Source organism: Dermacentor variabilis, chromosome 2 (genome assembly GCF_050947875.1).
Source record: "Dermacentor variabilis isolate Ectoservices chromosome 2, ASM5094787v1, whole genome shotgun sequence".
In the NCBI taxonomy this organism is placed as follows: domain Eukaryota; kingdom Metazoa; phylum Arthropoda; class Arachnida; order Ixodida; family Ixodidae; genus Dermacentor; species Dermacentor variabilis.
The window spans coordinates 35,602,870-35,620,276 of record NC_134569.1 but is presented as its reverse complement, the minus strand read 5'-3'; the positions used below and the strand labels follow the sequence as shown (position 1 = coordinate 35,620,276).

Genomic DNA, 17,407 nt, shown 5'->3' with positions numbered 1-17,407 from the left:
ACCGCACTCGTTGGAGGAAACTCTAATGTTGGCGCCTCTGCGGACTGTTCTGCGAAGCCATTTGTAGGGACTACTCAGAAAGAAGCACGGCAAACCCACTGTACGCTCGCATGGAAGTGTAATTATCACCTCTCTAACGTACATATATAGGCTTCAGAAAGCAAGAAGAGAGGACAATAGTTGTGCGAATCTGAGGCAGTGTCATGCTACAGTAGAATGAAAAACCGGGCTGCTTGGTCTGTAGTAAAGTTCGCAAACAGCGCAAACTGTAGGGTAAAAGAAATATTTAAAAGGGTGCGAACTAGAGCTAGTTGGTACAGATTCATAGATAAATATTGCGCGAAATAAAACCAAGACAAGAAAGTCTCCTGTTTGTAAACGTGAGAAATACATATGGGACACAGCCATCTGTGTACTGTCCGTCTTCCTTTCGTCGCTCCGCTGTTGGACATGTTAGCGCAGCACTTGTAGTGCACCTGCGGCTATACTCTGTGCCTTGGCGTGAAACTAGTAAAACTAGAGCGAGGCAAACTTGTTCAGGATCCATCAACGAGTTTCTCTCTTTCACTCTCGACAAAAAGGAAACGCGATTGAAACACCAGGCGGCCATTTGAGTTGGAAAAAAAAATACTATTTCATGTCCGTCAAGGGGCGATTGGCATCTTTCAGCTTTGGTGAAAGCTGTGAGCAAACGGTCGCTCAGTGGCTGCGAGCACGCGTGTTCATTTACCGGCCGCGGCGGTCGCACCGCGATGGTGACGCAACGCGAAAAAAAATCAAACGTATATCGAGACTTTCCGCGGACGTTAAACAAACTGGAATCCTCGCCACCTCTGGTGCCTTAGGCCCAGGTGCGTAGTTCCGAGACTTCAAACCTCATCAGTGACCACGTTAAGACTCAAAGCGCTTGCGTTAACACAGTATCACTCCACCCACGATGACGCACGATGCAATTGCAGGAATGTTTATGTTCTTTGAAACGACCACAATACAAGCATATAAGTAAGTGATAAGTGAAAGGTAATGCTTGAGGTGTCGCAAAGCTTCAGTGGTGCATAGCAAAGAGCCGATTTGGATAACAACAACAAAAAAAACCTTTATTCATTATGAAAATGATAGCATTCTTCATCTCTGCAGATGACTACGTTCCAATTTCGATGCATCTCTTGGAGCAGCAGTGTGATTTTTTGGAGAAGAACAGCAACATTAAGCCGGCTGATAACGTCCGTGCGAAAACAACCAAACATGGTCATTGCTCATGGAAGCATACATTAAGCTTTCTAGTTGTCGTGGTCCGCGCTCTGAATGCGAGTAACTAAGCCATTAAGCAGTTTTCTTCTGAAGAGAGTTCTTGATCGAGAGCATGCCCCAGAGAATTAGGATCCGCGATAGAGAACCGCCAAAATCAAGAGAAAAGAAAAACTGTTTCAAAGTTTCTTTCCAGCTATAGTAAAGGAGGAAGATGCCATTTAGAAATCCATTAGCGCTTGATATACGCATATTTGATACTCATTTCTTTCAGTGCCTTAAGAAAATTGAGAATGGAATAAACTGCACATGCGACTGACGGTAACGTTGTTTCGCGATATTTGCGCTGTGTTAAACGACGCCCCGCTTTGACTTGACCAGTCGTTAGCTGTACCGCCCACAGCAGCTCGCTTTAGCAGTGATTTCTTCAGCAGTAATCGCATAAGTTTTATTAAAAGAACAAGAAAAGAAAGCATAGAAGTTTTCATGAATGCTTTTGTAACCCCTGAAAATCAACCTTTAAATGAAAGGAGCGAAGTTGAAAAGGATAATAAATTTATTGTGAAAGTACGTGGGCGGACAAGACAATGTTAGCAGACAAGTGTAGTTGGGCGCCGTTTCTTATTTTGTTCACCCAACCAGTCTCAGAGCGGCAGTAAGGACCAACGAAAGAAACAGTAAACAACGCCAGTAAATAGGATGTATTGAACCGGAAACACTAACCAGTGCCATCGTTAGAAGGTTCTTCCTCGCAGCCGTGTTGACCTTATTTAAAAGAAAGAACTTATAGAAAGGAGAGGCGAGGAAGTGCTGTTTTAGGGCTGACTCTGACAACCCAGTAAATCGATCGTGTCACCTAGTCAGGTGACCTAGTCAGACGAAGTGATTCCTCTGTAGAACGCTAGTTTCAGTCTCTGAGTTTTCAAGTTTTTCTTTGGTGTTTGCGGAAGATGCCGTTCCTGTGACTACGGAAATGGACGTTGAATCACCGGGGCCTCCGCCCATACCTTCCACGTCGACTGCAGCCGCTTCAAGAAAGCGCTCCGGCCCCGCAGCGACGCCGACAGTGAGGGCACGCTGATATACCCTTCGGTCAGTGACGAAAGCTCGGATAAAAGTGACTTTGTGCCCGTGAGAAGGCGTAAAGCAAAGAGAAGACTACTTATGTGTTCTCCTTCAGTAAGTAAGGATACCATGATTACGCGAGAGCCACCGGTTCACACTATTTTGTTTGTACCGGTGGATACTGCCAATAGTCTCAACCGGCCTTATCGTCAAGCCACGTCTGTGTCTCTTGAGGCCTTCGCCCCAGGACAAATCACCGACGTGAGGATCGATGGTCGCAAGAATGTTTTCGCTATTGACGTTACGCAAATTAGTACGCTGGATGTATTGAATAAAGTGTTGGGGAACATCAATGTATGCTCTTACGTCCCAGACGGCAAGTGTTACTTACGATGTCGACACTTCCATCAGGGAAAGTGACCTTCCAATTCTCATCATGCCGGTGACGGAAGGTCTCCTCATATTCAAAGCCCGCCGCCTTGGCAATTCGCGATGTGTAAAACTTGTTTTCAAAGGAGACATCCTTCCATCACAAGTTTAAGTTGGTCATTTTCGACGTGCAGTGCGGCCGTTTGTGCCAATACCACTTCAGTGCCGGAACTGCTATAAGATGGGACACGTCAGCACTCTTTGAACAAATTCTTCTGTGTGCTCGCGATGCTCAGAGTAACGCGATACAAACGCCAGCCATGCAGAACATCGCAAGTGCAGCAATTGCCACGGCCCTCACGATTCATCTTCAAAGGACTGCCCAGACATGAAGAAGGAGCAGCAAGTGTTGAAGCAAATGGTCAGAGACGGTTACACTCACAGAGGGGCTGCTGCCAAGGTACGACGTCGGCGCTCTTGTCGCCGGAGACCTTCTAGGAAACCTGTTGCCGAAGCTACGGAGGCGCCTCTCCCACGGATGGTCCACCCACCAGCACAAGCGCCCAGCGATTCCATCAACAAGCACCCTGAGAAGGACACAAGTATCATTGGTCCACCTGACGTGTGGCCAGCGCTGCCGTTGATAAACCCGCCAGCAGAGCCGCAGCATCACTCTTGCAAGGATACTTATGAACGAATCTGTGGCAACAATCAAGATAATGAGGTCACAGCCATGGTAAAAACTCTTATACCTTTATCTCCCTCCCATCCCTCCCATCTTTCATCCCCCCATCCCGCTCCCATGTGTAGGGTAGCAAACCGGTTAGACTACACTGGTTAACGTCCCTGCCTTCCTTCTCCACTTTTTCCTTCCTTCCTTCCTTCCTTATACCTTTATCGAGAGGCGACGCTGGAAGAGAGCTTCGTAGTCTCGCTCGTACCATCACGATTAATTACTGGCATACACCACAGAACTCTAAGTGTCGTTTATACAGCCTCGACCCATCACTGAAACTTAAATTACCAGCGAATCTTCCACGACGTGACGCAACACTGCTATGTCGGCTGTGGGTAGTAGTAGCATTCACCAACTTCTACAGCTATCGTATTGGAATGGCGGATTCACCAATGTGCGCTAAGTGCAAGTGTGAAGAGACCATCAGTCACCTTCTGTGCCACTGTTCTTGCTTCGATAATCAACGTGAGACTCTCCAGTGTGCCTTGAATAGACTGGATGACAGGCCATCTACGGAAGCGAAGATCTTGGGAGCCTGGCCTCACAGTTCATTAGCGCAGAAAGCAGTTCGAGCGCTTTTTCACTACCTGAAGGCAACAGACTTGAGTGCCCGACTATAGCATCCTACACCTAAGTTCTCTCTCTCTCTCTTTCACTCCCCATTCCCTTCCCACGTGTAGGGTAGCAAACTGGACTCAGTCTGGTTAACCTCCCCGCCTTTCCTTCTTCCATTCTCTCTCTATCTCTCTCATCAAAACTCTTAGTGCTCCTAACTAGCATTCGCGCTCCGGCTGCTAATAGTGCACATAAAATATTCGATGCTCTAAATTCGGTGCTGTCAAGTCTGGAGAAGCACCATGGCTCCTCCTCTGCAGCCCTTCCATAAAGAAGTCAAAGAAGCTTAGAGTCTCCAGAAGCTTCGATTCTCCGATGCCCGAGGCCTTAAACACCGCATTTAGGATATTCGGCCATTTGTATTTAAGAATCAGTTTCTGATTATCGTGATTTGCCTACCACGCCTTCACAATGCCGTACAATCATCTAGCTACGAAGCTTTCCAGTCTGCTACCTGCTACGGCCACAATAATGTTATCGTTTATATCAGGTGCGAGCTTACCTATATTCAGCATCCAGTAACACCTGATGATAACAACCAATAAGTGTACCCGATAGTAAAACGCAATAACCTCACTTTCACGCTAGTAGGTGTGTATCTTTGACCTTCAAGCCGTTTTGACACGGTGAGATTAAGCGCTTTAAGATCAGCGACACCTAGGCCGTGGATTATCACAGGCGATTTCAACGCTCATTTACCCACTATGGGGAAGCCAGAAGGTGGATCGTCGGGGAAGACGAGTTTTACCCTTTGGGTCAGATCATGAACTGTATTGTGTAAACTACGGCAGTCCTACGTTTTTACGGAGATTGACATATAGCATCTGTTTCGACTTGACGTTTGTGTCACGCAGCTTAAGTAATGAGGTACAGTGGGTTGCGGACAAGGAACCCAGGGAAGTGACCTTATTGGTCACTTCCATGGGTTCTTTGTGCACAGAAAGCATATAGAAGAACCCACCTATATATAGGGATATATATATAAGAACCCACCTCTATAAAATCAAGGGCTTAGACCGTTTCTTCACACATCGACTGGTCAAAGTACAGGTCACTCACAGAGAAGCGATGTCAGGAAAGTGAAGAACGTTCTCTTGAAAACCTAGAAGGTATAATTAAAGCTGCTACTCAAAACGATGCGTCTAATTTTACACCCTTATCACAGTTTTTCGAATATGAAATGGAATTGACGCGGCTTCGAGCAATCCGTCGTTGTGCCGAACGGTAGTATACGCGCACGAAATCCATCTACGTTTTGAGGGAGGCGAGATGACTGTAGAAGAAGATTCAGCGTCGAATCAATGTACTCGTCTCTAAGATGGAAATTTTTATTCGAGTCGATCGATCAACACAAGCCTCTATCTCAAATATGGAGAATTGTCCGCGGCCTCCGAATTAACTGCGCTAAAGATTTCTTCTTCGGTGTGCAGCTGCAGGGCCTACTAAAAACCAACCCGCGTAAATTTTGGTCGTCTGTTTTGCCACGTGATTCGACGGCTACTTTTATGGTGATTAACAATGATTCTACCAATGATCCATTTCATATCTCAAACGCATTTAATGACTATTTCAAGTCTGTTTTCACTCGCGACAACAACGTCATCCAACCAGACATCATTGCTCGTAGTGACGTACCCATCAATGACATTAACATTACCGAAGAAGGTGGGCTGAACTTAATATTGAAACTCGATATTAAGAAGTCTGCTGGGCCAGATGGCATTCCGAACTTGTTTTTGGTACGGTACTCATTATGGACCTGTCGCTACCTCACTGTCATATTTCGCAAGTCGCTGGCATCCTCTACAGTACCCTCATCCTGGAAAATGGCTCAAGTTCTTCCTTTATTCAAGGCCGGTGACAAACACGTCTTATCTAATTATCGACCAATTTCTATAACCTCTCATTCTTGTAAAATGTTAGAGCATATTATTTACAAACACATTATGGAATACCTCGAGTCACATAAATTACTAATTTCCAGCACGGCTTCAGACGTGGGTTCAGCACATTGACACAGTTAAGTGAATTTACACATGACATTTGTATTAACCTCGACTCGGGCAACCAAATTGACGCAATCTTCATTGACTTTTCAAAGGCATTTGATACAGTGATTCATTCGAAATTAATGTATAAACTTGACGCCATCCTTAATAATCGCCACATTCTCAGCTGGATTTCTAGTTTTCTTTCCGATCGATCTCAATTTGTGTCCTTTAACAGAGCTAATTCCAGGGTGACAGAGGTGCCTTCAGGAGTACCACAAGGTTCCGTGCTGGGTCCGTTGCTTTTCTTGATCTTTATAAACGATTTGCCTCATCACATAACCTCAAATATACGTTTGTATGCTGATGACTGTGTATTGTATCATAAAATTTCCTCCTTTGATGACCATTTACAGCTTCAAGAATCATTTTCTAATTTTAGCTCTTGGTGCGATACCTGGCAAATGACAATTAACGTCCGTAAAACCGTTGTTATGAATTTCACTAATAAAACGACCCCTTCCGCTTTTACTTACAAAGTTAGTAATACTCCAATTCAGAGCGTTAGTGAATATAAATACCTCGGTCTTGTTTTCACACCTAGTATGTCTTGGTCGAAGCACATTGATTTAATAACCTCAAAAGCACTGAAAAAGTTAGGCTATCTGCGCCGCACATTGACCACAGCCCCAAGAGATACTAAACTACTCATGTATAAATCACTAATCCGGCCTATACTCGATTATGCTTCTCCCGTATGGAATCCACACAAACAGTGCCACATTAATCAAATTGAGGCCATCCAAAAGAAAGCGATCCGCTTCATATGCCGTAGGTACGATAGGGATTTTTCGCCGTATACAGCGCTTTGATCTCTAGGCTTAGAACCGCTCTCAGATCGCCGACGCACGGAATCATTGAAGTTTTTGCATTGCGTTATTAACTCTTCTTGCCGTATATCTTCGGATAACTACCTAACTCCTGCGAAACCATCTAATACTAGAAGTCACCATCACCTTAACATCGCACCTTATTTCGCCCGTACGGACACATTTAAATACAGTTTATTTCCCCGTGTAATCGAGTACTGGAATTCTTCGCCTGGTGCTACTCGTTCTCTTCCTTTAAACTTATTCTTGGCGGCCATTGAATAGTTTTGGTTTGTGTTTGTTTGTATTTTTGTATTGGGCCTGTATTACTTACTATTCTCATTTCTCTGCCTTTCACACCCACTCCTGCAATAGCCCGATAGGGCTGCAGTATGTACGAATAAAGCAACATCGCCCTTTCAAGTGCCTTGCTCTCCACCAAGGTCGTCGCGAAATCCAAGTAACAGAAGACTTCTGCGCGAAGGTTGCCGGTAAGGGGTCCGCGTTCACCGCGAGTAATCTAGGAAACGCACCGATGCCACGAGATTCCCGGATGAACAATCTGTTCTCTGAAGAGGAGCTTCAAGCAGCTTAGGCAGCTTTGGCAGCATGCAGGCGTTCAGCACCTGTACATGATTGCGTGACCTACACGGCCCTGTGTAACCTCGGTCAAGCAGCTCGGCGTGTTCTTCTAACCGTGTACAACGACTCGGGGTGCAACGGATTGGTTCCTCCTTCGAGGAAGTCCAGCTACCTCGTTCCTCTTTTCAAATCTGGCAAATCTCTTCTGGACCTGGCTTCCTATCGCCCCATCGCACTAGCCTGCTGTTTTGGAAAGGTGATGGAGAGGATAGTACTAACTCGCCAGGAGTGTTACCTGGAGCATGGCGAGATATACCCTGATGCTATCACCGGCTTTAGGCGTGGACGGTCCTCTGTAGATAATGTGATTGACCTTGTTTCGTCTGTACAGCAACAAAAAAAACCTAAAGAGATTATCTGCGGCGATGTTCTTGGACGTGAAATACGCATACGAAAATGTATCGAATGAAGCTATTTTGGACGCCTTGGGGAACATTGGATTGGGGGCCGTGTCTACCAATGGATTTAAAGTTATTTGAAGGGCAGAACCTTCTTTGTACAGACAGAAAATGGTACAACAACGCACCACTGGAGCTGTCGCGGTGTGCCTCAAGGTAGAGTTCTGAGCCCCACTCTCTTTAACCTTGCAATCGTCGGCCTCGTTGATGTACTTCCACGGTCCGTGCATCCATCAATGTGCGCAGACGACATCTGACTCTGGGCATCAGGAGTGACGCGTGTACACGTACGTGCCAGGCTTCAGAGAGCGGCTATACTGACGTCATACTACCTTCAAGAGTGGGGACTAGAGCTGGTATTTGAGAAGTGCTCCCTGGTTGCATTCACGCGCAAGGCGATAGACCCATACGTCCTTAAAATCAATGGACAGGCTATTAGTTATGAGGAGAAACACCGATTTCTGGGGAGTAATAATAGATCGCGTCCTGTCCTGGAGCCCTCACTTTGTCTACATAAAAAGGAAACTCACCATGGTCACCCATGTGTTGAGATTTCTTATGCGCAAATCGTGGGGTGCATCTGTACGAGCGATGCTTCAACTTTATACTGTACTTTTCCTCAGGTTCATGCGCTACAGCTTACCTGTGCTGGGCAGTACCCGAAGAACAAAAGTACACGTCCTACAGTCGGTTCAAGCTCAAGTACTGAGAATATGCCTTGTCTTTAGGAGATGTGCATCGTCAGCAGCCACTGTGGTCATCGCGCCTGATCACCCAATCACAACATATATTCGCGTCGATGCTTTAAGAATGCACATCAGGCATTTTGCCCGGAGTTCGCCCGACCTCGCCTCACATCTTGCTTCTAGGCCACACTCTGCATTCAGCGATATTATTGCTTCGCATCATGCAGTGGTTCCCTGGAACTTCACAGCTGCAGCATAACCACCATTGCCGTTCTGGTGCCTACATCCCCTCTAAGACCTTCTAACCATTCCTGGAATCCAAAAGAAAACCCACTCGTCATTTTTAGCACTACAGGAAACCACGCTACTGCTCCTGCATGAGAAACACAGCGGACGCCTTCACATTTACACGGATGGTTCAGTTTCTTGTGCAAGCTAAGCAGGATCAGTGGTTATTCCCGCGAAGTCCGTCACCATAAAATTCAAGACATCGCAGTTTACAACATCGACAGCTGCAGAACTCGTCGGCATCCGTGCTGCTCTAGAGTTCGTAATTGAAGAACCGTCACAGGCATGTTCAATCTTCTCCGACTCCAAGGCCGCTCTCCAGTGCATTATATCGCCATTTCATCATGGACCGAATGAGAAATTAGTCACTGATATAACACTTCACCACCACGCAATAGAGAAAAAATACAACATAGCATATCAGCGGATATCGGGCCATTGAGGTATCCACGGAAATGACCATGCAGATGAGGCCTCCCGATCTGCTCATGATGGTCCCCACTGTGTGATGGTCCCCACTACTGTTACCGAGAAGAGACGCAGTTACAGTGCTTCGTTCGCTCGCACCTGAACTTAGACTCGCACTGTGGAACTAGACGGAATGTACCAACGCTCGTCTCCACAACTTGGATCCAAGTCTACGGCTCTGCCTTCCGTCAGGGGTACCTAGAGCTGAAGAGACGCTTCTGTGCCGCTTGTGACTTGGCTTGGCCTTCACGAATGCGTACTCATATCGGATAGGATGGCCAACAGCCCTACATGCGACAACTGTAGCTGCGAGGAAACAATCACCCACATTCTTTGTGAGTGTCCCCGCTTCAGTGTGCCCAGGAAAGAACTTTCAAGAGTGCTAGATAGTCTTTGTTGGAATAAAAGATCCTGAGACACTGGCCGAGACCATCCTCAGAACACAAGGCTTTGAAAGCATTCTTGCACTTCTTGCGGAGGACTGGTCTTAGAGACAGACTTTAAGCAGTGCCGTACTCCCCTTTCCTTTTTATTTTTGCTCTTCCTTTTTTCGTAATATCTCTTTTCTATTATATTTTATTCTCCTTAACACCTTTCCCCAGCACAGACTAACCAGCTGGTCTGAGCACTGGCTAACCTCACTGTCTTTCCGTACATTTATCCTCTTCCTCCTAGTCAGGAGGGCCAGCCGCCGCCTGTTCTTTTGTGTGCGTTCAAATTCACGACTGTCGTCGTACGTGACCTTTCCTTGCACCTGCAATCAGGCAGTCGAGTCTGCCTTGCCAGGCAATATCTCGCTGCCTACCTAAGCAGTCGTGCGCAGCTCCTTGGAACAAGTTCTTTTCACGGACAGAATTTCATAATCCAGCAAGAAAAAAAATTAAATCGCGAAGAAGAAAACAACGTTGTCAGCGAATTCCGAGTCGAAAACAAGCGCGTTTTCGAAATTGTGCACCGGCGCGCCCCGACAATATCAAAAGCCAGGACGCCTCACTGCCCACACGGCCACAGATTTCCCGTTCCCTCGAATCGTCGGAATAACGGTCCCATATCGCCCTACCGTGCGCAAGACAGCGTGCGTCAGAGTGGTCATTTGAAATACGATGGAAATGCGTATCTTCTGTATGGATGTTGTTCGCGTCGGCTTTTGAATATCGGAGCTTATCCAAATTGTCATGCGTTGTTTGTTGCAAGTGATGTCCGTGCGCTTAGCTGTCGGCGGTTGCACGCCGTTATTGCCCCGAAAAACTGTCGTTTGGCCACTCAGAATTGTCTTCTTGCGTCAGTAGGGATGGTGGTAGCGAGTCACTATTATGCTGCGCAATTCAAACTAACTCACTATTTTAACCTGAAGTCAACAATTAAGGGTGAATCGCGCCTGAAAGAAAATAGGCGAGGAAATAGCTAACGGAAGAAACACTCATTACGCGAAATGTGAACTTTACTCCTTAAAAGAACTCCGCGTGGTCAAATGTAATCCGGAGTCTTCCACTACGGCGCGACTCATAATCAAATCGTGGTATGGGCACGTAAAACAACATATTTTTGCTTTGTGCTACTTTTCACCTAGGCTTAAGGCAACCGCTGGCGCAGTAAGGCGCGAGCAATGAGTAATTATTTAAGTTATGAAGGATGCAATATTTTTATTCTTCCAGCGTCGAGACATGTTCGGATGACATTTCTATATTGTTATAAAGAATATTCGTTGCCACTGTGTTTATACGGAATGACGACAAATTATAGACGGAAATTACCGAGAATGCGCACATGCCGCCGCGGTAGCCGAACATCTTAACGAAAGTGCACTGGATGTCTTATTGTTTAAGGCACGCATGGAACGCGCGTTAAAGTGGTTGAACTGATTTATCCGGCCTGTCAGGCTGTATATAATGTGTCGACACGGATACGGGAGCACGTACATACTATTTGAAAGCCGCTAAGAGAGCGCTTAGATCAAGCTTCTATATGGTCAATGTGTAAGCAATGCACCCCGTGGCACCATAGGTGTCAATGCAAGAGAAAATATGTGGAGCAGCTTGCGTTCGAGCGAGCGATTTCCATAGTGCACTGTTCAAACTCAGGCTATACGCTTGGCTGCCAGGAATGTCGCCTTTTTGATTACTGCATTTTTTATTCGTTTATTCATCGCCCTTGTGCATTAATAAGGGCATAGCAATAATGCAACAAGGTTGCCTGTTGTGAATTCTAGGCATCCAGGTGCTGTGACAACTGCGTTACGCCCTATAATCACGTCACAGCGTCGACCATTCATATAGTCTAGCTGCTGCTGCAAAACTACCTATATTATTACATATTGCAGCAAAAGTTCCAGATGAACGTTAATATTGCTAACATGTCGACAGGCGTGTCACATTCTATAAGGCATCTCGGAAAATAGGAGTCTCCTTATTTCATTGTCGGCTAGACTGAAAATCTTATGTCTGATTAGGAAGCAGGCTAGGTGAATGTTTTCACCGGCCCGCTCCAGAAAGGTTGCAGATAAATCATCATCGGCAGCAGGATCATCATCAGAACTTAAAACTCCCCGCAGCTCTTGAGCTCAAGAATAGAAGTACTACAGCGACCTCTCTAAATGAGCCAGTGATAACTCTGGTCACCCACTCAGATGCTTCGAATTTTCTCGCAAATAATTTCCCGCCTCCCATGGTCTAAAAGTTTTATAATGAAGGTTGAGTAGAAAAATATTCGCATCGTTTTATTTTTCAAATTAGGAAGGAACAGCGCCAACAAAGACGATCACAAGTGGGGAGAACGACACAAAACAAGCGCCAACTTCATCTATCTTTATTCACCGAAAAATCAGCAAATATAAGGAAAATCTCAGACATGCGCACAATGACCATAATGCATCATCTACCGAACCGTTCTAGATAGGACATTTCGCTTTTGAAGAGGGTCACGATAATCTTAGTCGTCTTAGTTGGTGCTGTTCCTTCCTAATTCAAGTATGCACCATCTAGCCCAAATGAATGTTGTCCTGAACTATGATTCTTTTTCAGAGTTGTCTATGTCAGCTTGTAATAGAACTGTTAGTACTTATGTCGGCAGGAAGCGCCTTCCTATAGAAGAGAATCGCGAAATGCAACAGTCACTCAACGTGCCTTCAAGCGCGGGATGTATTGAGGTTCAGTAACCCTGTAGCACTTGGTTATTTCATGATGTTAATCAAAAATCAATAAGAGAGCCGACAGATGGAGTACCACACTGTGGTATAGGAGCTACATAAACGGCGATACCCTGCATCAGAAACGTTTCGAGAGGTGGACCTATTTTTGTCGCCTTCAAAAAAGTTGGGACTTACTGAAACGTCAGCCAGCCTTTCTAAGGAGCTTTATCTCAGTTTATGTAACATCCAGATGCTAGGAATTTAAGACCTCACTGAACATACCGGAAGACTGACAGCGTTCTGTATTATAGGCAAGTAATGCAAAATATCAAGCGAAAAGTCCTAGACCATCGAATACAGTGAACACCTTCAAGTCTAGGGTACACAAAAATAAAAGAAGAAACAAAACTCCGAGTAGAAGAAGGTGATAAAGTACCGAAGCAGCACTTTCGCAACTGCTGCGTGCACGATAAATTCGTATCAGATTTCAAGAAAAAAAAAACATACCCGTAAAGGCAAACGCCTCAAGCTTTAAATACGAATACTAATGTTGAATGTTTAATTTATGTATCCCCTCAAAATACTAATCATGCAAAGACAAAGCAAACCGAAGTGTATCTCGCTGGTGGATTCCAAACTGTCCATATCGATTACGACTGCGTAAGCACTGCCGCCATTCGCCAAACACGAGTAAAGCACCACTTGCTTCAGTAAGGAAATAAGGAAAACAAAGTTAAGCGTCACAACGTACACATTTCCCCGTTTGTGGATTATTTACAGACACGATTTGTACGGGTGCCTCGTGCATTGACCACCTTGGCGACCAACAACGCGCGCCTACCTCAAGACAATACTGAACGCTACACTTCCAAAGCTCATAGCAGATTTTTTACGAAGCCGAAGTAACAAAAGCATTATTTCTATTTAAACATAAGCAGCACTTCGTTCCGGGGCTCGCCTACTTCAGCACGTAGTGCTCCCACTCGTACGCCTGAAAACAGCATTGACGAGATTCACTCACAAATGCTAGACTGCAAGTGAAACTATGGAAGCGAAGACGAAGATGGCACACACGCAAGACAACAAGAAAAATGAAGAAAGAACAGGGCCCGCATTCGCAGAAATATCTTACGCTACAATTGTTCGTAAGAAAAAAATTACAGCCAATCCTGATGCTGGACATAACATTAGCGACGATGAACAGCCAATGAAAAAGTTCAGCTGCTAACGAAAAGTTCTGTGAAATCGGCCCCAGAAGAAGTTCCAGACATATCCTGCGCGAAACCGTGTCGTGCTTTATGATATTTGGACCAGAGTCCCAACTTTTCCCTGCATATTAAAATGAACCGTTAATGTCGGAATATCGAGCTCACCTTTGTCGTTGAGATCGACTGTAGGAAAACATAGAGCCTCGCTGTATAAACGCCAGAAACTTGTAAATTTTCCGCAAAATCTACATTTACATACAAATTGGTTGGTTCAGGTTATTGACATATAAACAGATTGGTTCAGGCCTTGCGAGCGGAAGGCTCGCTTTCCTTAATTACAACGTACTACAATGGTCGGCGAAAAGCTGAAGTGGACCTGCTGCTATCGGCTGAACAACACAAAGAGAGAAGAAGACTTCCCGCAAGATTCAGTCACTCACCGTCCTCGTCGACGGCCGCTAGTGTAAGCACCATAAATGTCAGCACAGCAAGGGAACTGAGAGTGGCCCAGAGGCCCACTGTCTGAGCGGCGCCGTGGGCAGACCGTGTCCCGCCCGCCGTAGGGTTCGTGAACAACGTCAGCGGAGACATCGTGGTAGCAGGTGCAGGCGCAGGAGCGGCACCCCCGGAGTGTCTAGAGCCCCCCCATGGGACTATCCCGGTCGTCGACGACAGGCCAATCGCCACTGATGCGTGACCCAAAGCACGTCACATAATCCGGAGCAGTTTTCCGATGCACTCGCGGCTTTTGTCGTGGATGCAGCTAATCCCGTTGGAGGCGGCGATGAGACACAGTTAATCCATTTGTCACAGTCTTGCGAGTAATCCGCTGACGTCAGCGCCGGGGGCAACTACTTTAATACCCTGGGCATGACGTAAAGGCCTTGACCAAGTAAAGGAAGTAATAGGATAACAGGAAATCAAGGAGAGTCTCCACTATGAATGGCGCACTCTGCTCGTGAATATGAACCTCACTCCTCCTATTATTTGCAGCACGTTTGTTCACCGTTAAGTTGCGCGAAGCGCGCGCGCAAACTTTTTTTGTCTCGGTAGCACCTCGGCGAGGAATCTGGACGCTCTCAGCGCTGAGCACAGCCGCGTTCGCTCTAACCCGGGGTCCCGACTGAGGGCCTGCTCCTGGCGCCGCGAGAGAGCGAGCTGGTCACGTGATGTGACTCCGCCTCCTCTCTCTGCCGCCTCTCCCCCGTTCTTTTTTTTCTTTTCTCTTGCCACTTTGTTTCTCTCTCGCGCGCTCTATGTTTCCGGTTCCGGTGGCGGCGCTTAGCCCTTCCGGATTCTGATAATAACAACATGACAGTGCTGATGAGAAAACGGAAACTCAGTGGCCTGTTCATACGTTTCACTTCACAGGAGTGCGCTCTGCGGTGGCAAAATATTACTTCAAGACGTGTTGCCCTGGCCCTTCTCTTGCCGTTAGACTAGGGAGATCAGAATGCACCGAGAAAGAACTGATCGGATCCATATTTCTTAATTACAAGGGTGCTTGTAAGATTAAGGACAATATTGATGCCTTCATATACACGTGTAAAGGAGATTTTTAATAAAATATTTAAATCTGAATTTCTTTTTCTTTCATCAAATGGTCTATCTACAATGCACTTTTTAAGCTGGTGCACTTTCACAAGTTTTTTTTGTGCTTCTGAGTTGAAATGCGTTTCTTCTTTGATTTACAATTCGCCCTCACTTATATACCTTACAGACTTCCACACGTGCACACATGTAGTTTTCTTTATATTTCTCTCTGACGGCTCTTTGTGTCTCGTTGTAACTCTTGACTCAATGTAATGTAATCAGGAGGCACGCCTCATTGACTTACCTGCTTGTCATAATTAGATCTTCCGCTTTTGCCGTATGACCATTGGACTAGTTAAAAGAAGTGCTTGCTCCGTTATATACATGTGCGTTTTCCCCGCATCAGCGCATGCAGTTTACTGATGAATGATCCAAATTTTAATTTTGCGAGGTACTATACTTTTACTTGACTAGTCTTTGCTGTTAACGCCATTATGGTAGGGCGGCTAAACTGCCCGATTAGTTATCAGTAAGACGTCCAGGAGCTCTATCATCTTATATACGGCGTTCTTCGAAGCATTAGTTTGTTGGTATTTATACCATGGCGTGACATAGAAGAATGTATATTCCAAGCCACAGACATTTAAAAATGCCGCCTGACTGTTTCCGGAAGTCCAATTATGTTAGTATTAATTATTGAAGCACCGTTGCTTTCTCAATAAGAACATGAAGGATTGATCAAGGTAGTGTGGTCATTTCCGGCACACTGTATGTGGGAAGAAGTACTGCGCCAGTACACGTGTGCCGCAGGAAGGGCAGCCTTTATCAGAACTTTCGAATCTACTTCACACATGGCAAGATCTGTTGCTTGAACCCTTGGCAGGGTGTGAGTGGAACGCCTGGCGTGCCGAAGCTCTGACTCAGGAACGCTGTTGCTCTCTGAGCCTTGGGCGAGGCAGAAGTTCTAGACAGGCCGCAGTGCACAGCTTGATAATAGGTCCAGTCACGCTCGCAGTCGCTTTGAAACTTTTGACAAAGACTCTAGATGAATTTGAGGTACTTACCAAATAGGTGGAGAGTCTTTCAGCGTACTGGGGCCGTATAACGTAAAACTATTCCAATATGCTTTTATTCCAATCTCCTGACGTCAAATTTGCGTAACCGCCGACGCAAGCATCGGGCGGTCACCCGCAGGGTTGTCTGAACAAACCAATCAAATGCTCCCCTTGCTCATAGGAGGTCACTTCTGTTTGTTTGAAAAACGAATAATATTGCCTGCACTGAGCGGCTTGTCTTATCTAATTGGCTCACAAGAGGCGCGAAGCATGCTCAAGTGAAGCGGGATTCGATAGGGCGGAGCCACTGCACTGAATATCCATAACCGGATGAAGAGAGTGGTGCCGGCGTCTGCGATTGGTTCGCTTTCTCTTACTTAGCTTGCGGTGGCTCGTCGACAATCACGGCAGCATGCAACGGAAGCTTGAGAATGACGCTAAAACGGATCCTCAGCAAAAAAGAGTTGGCAGAACGAGGTCGTAAACGTGCCGAAAGTTCTCGGAAACGTTATACAGCCGCGCCAAAAGTTTTGTTGCACGCTAATAAACCCATGCCAGTGCCGGAGCGATCGGCGGCAGCCATCTTTTATTCCTTTCGAAACGGGGCAACCTGCGGCTATTCAGAAGAAAATTCAGTCTTGTTCGGCATATTAATGCATCTTTAACGGGTACGCGTCACTTTGACGTGGTAAGTTTTTGCGGTTTTCTGACGTCGCGTGAGAGGCAGGTGAAGTGGGTGCAGGCCGAAAACTTTTGTCCAATAGTCGAGGGATAATGGCAAAGAGGCGTCGAATCAGAAATAACTATTTCTGTTTTGTTCGGTCAAAATTAGGCATAATCAGTGTGTACACCTCAGATGGGGAGCTATCGCGGTTTTTGTGACGTCACGTGACAGACAGGTGAAGTGGGGGTGTTCCAAAACGTTTTTGACCAATCGCGGTGGGTTGATTGCAGAATTGGAATAGAAAAGTTCGGAATAGTTTTACGTTATAGCGCCCTAGGCTACTCAGGATTGGCAGTTTCAGTGCATGCATGCCGTATGCTGAAAATTTTGCCGTGGGCTCATACGTTCAACCGACGGAATTCTATGGTGAATGAAGATTTGTGACTGA

At 46.0% G+C, this 17,407-nt stretch overlaps 1 protein-coding gene across 1 annotated transcript in view; it reads right to left on the bottom strand.

Moving 5' to 3' along the window:
* Positions 1-14,816, bottom strand: part of LOC142571627 (zwei Ig domain protein zig-8-like) — a 310,051-nt gene extending 295,235 nt beyond the window's left edge. The window contains exon 1 of the mRNA XM_075680136.1: positions 14,148-14,816. Coding sequence (XP_075536251.1) covers positions 14,148-14,298 — 151 coding nt within the window. The 5' untranslated portion in view covers positions 14,299-14,816. The remainder of the gene's footprint in view (positions 1-14,147) is intronic.
* Between the last annotated feature and the right edge of the window lie 2,591 nt (positions 14,817-17,407).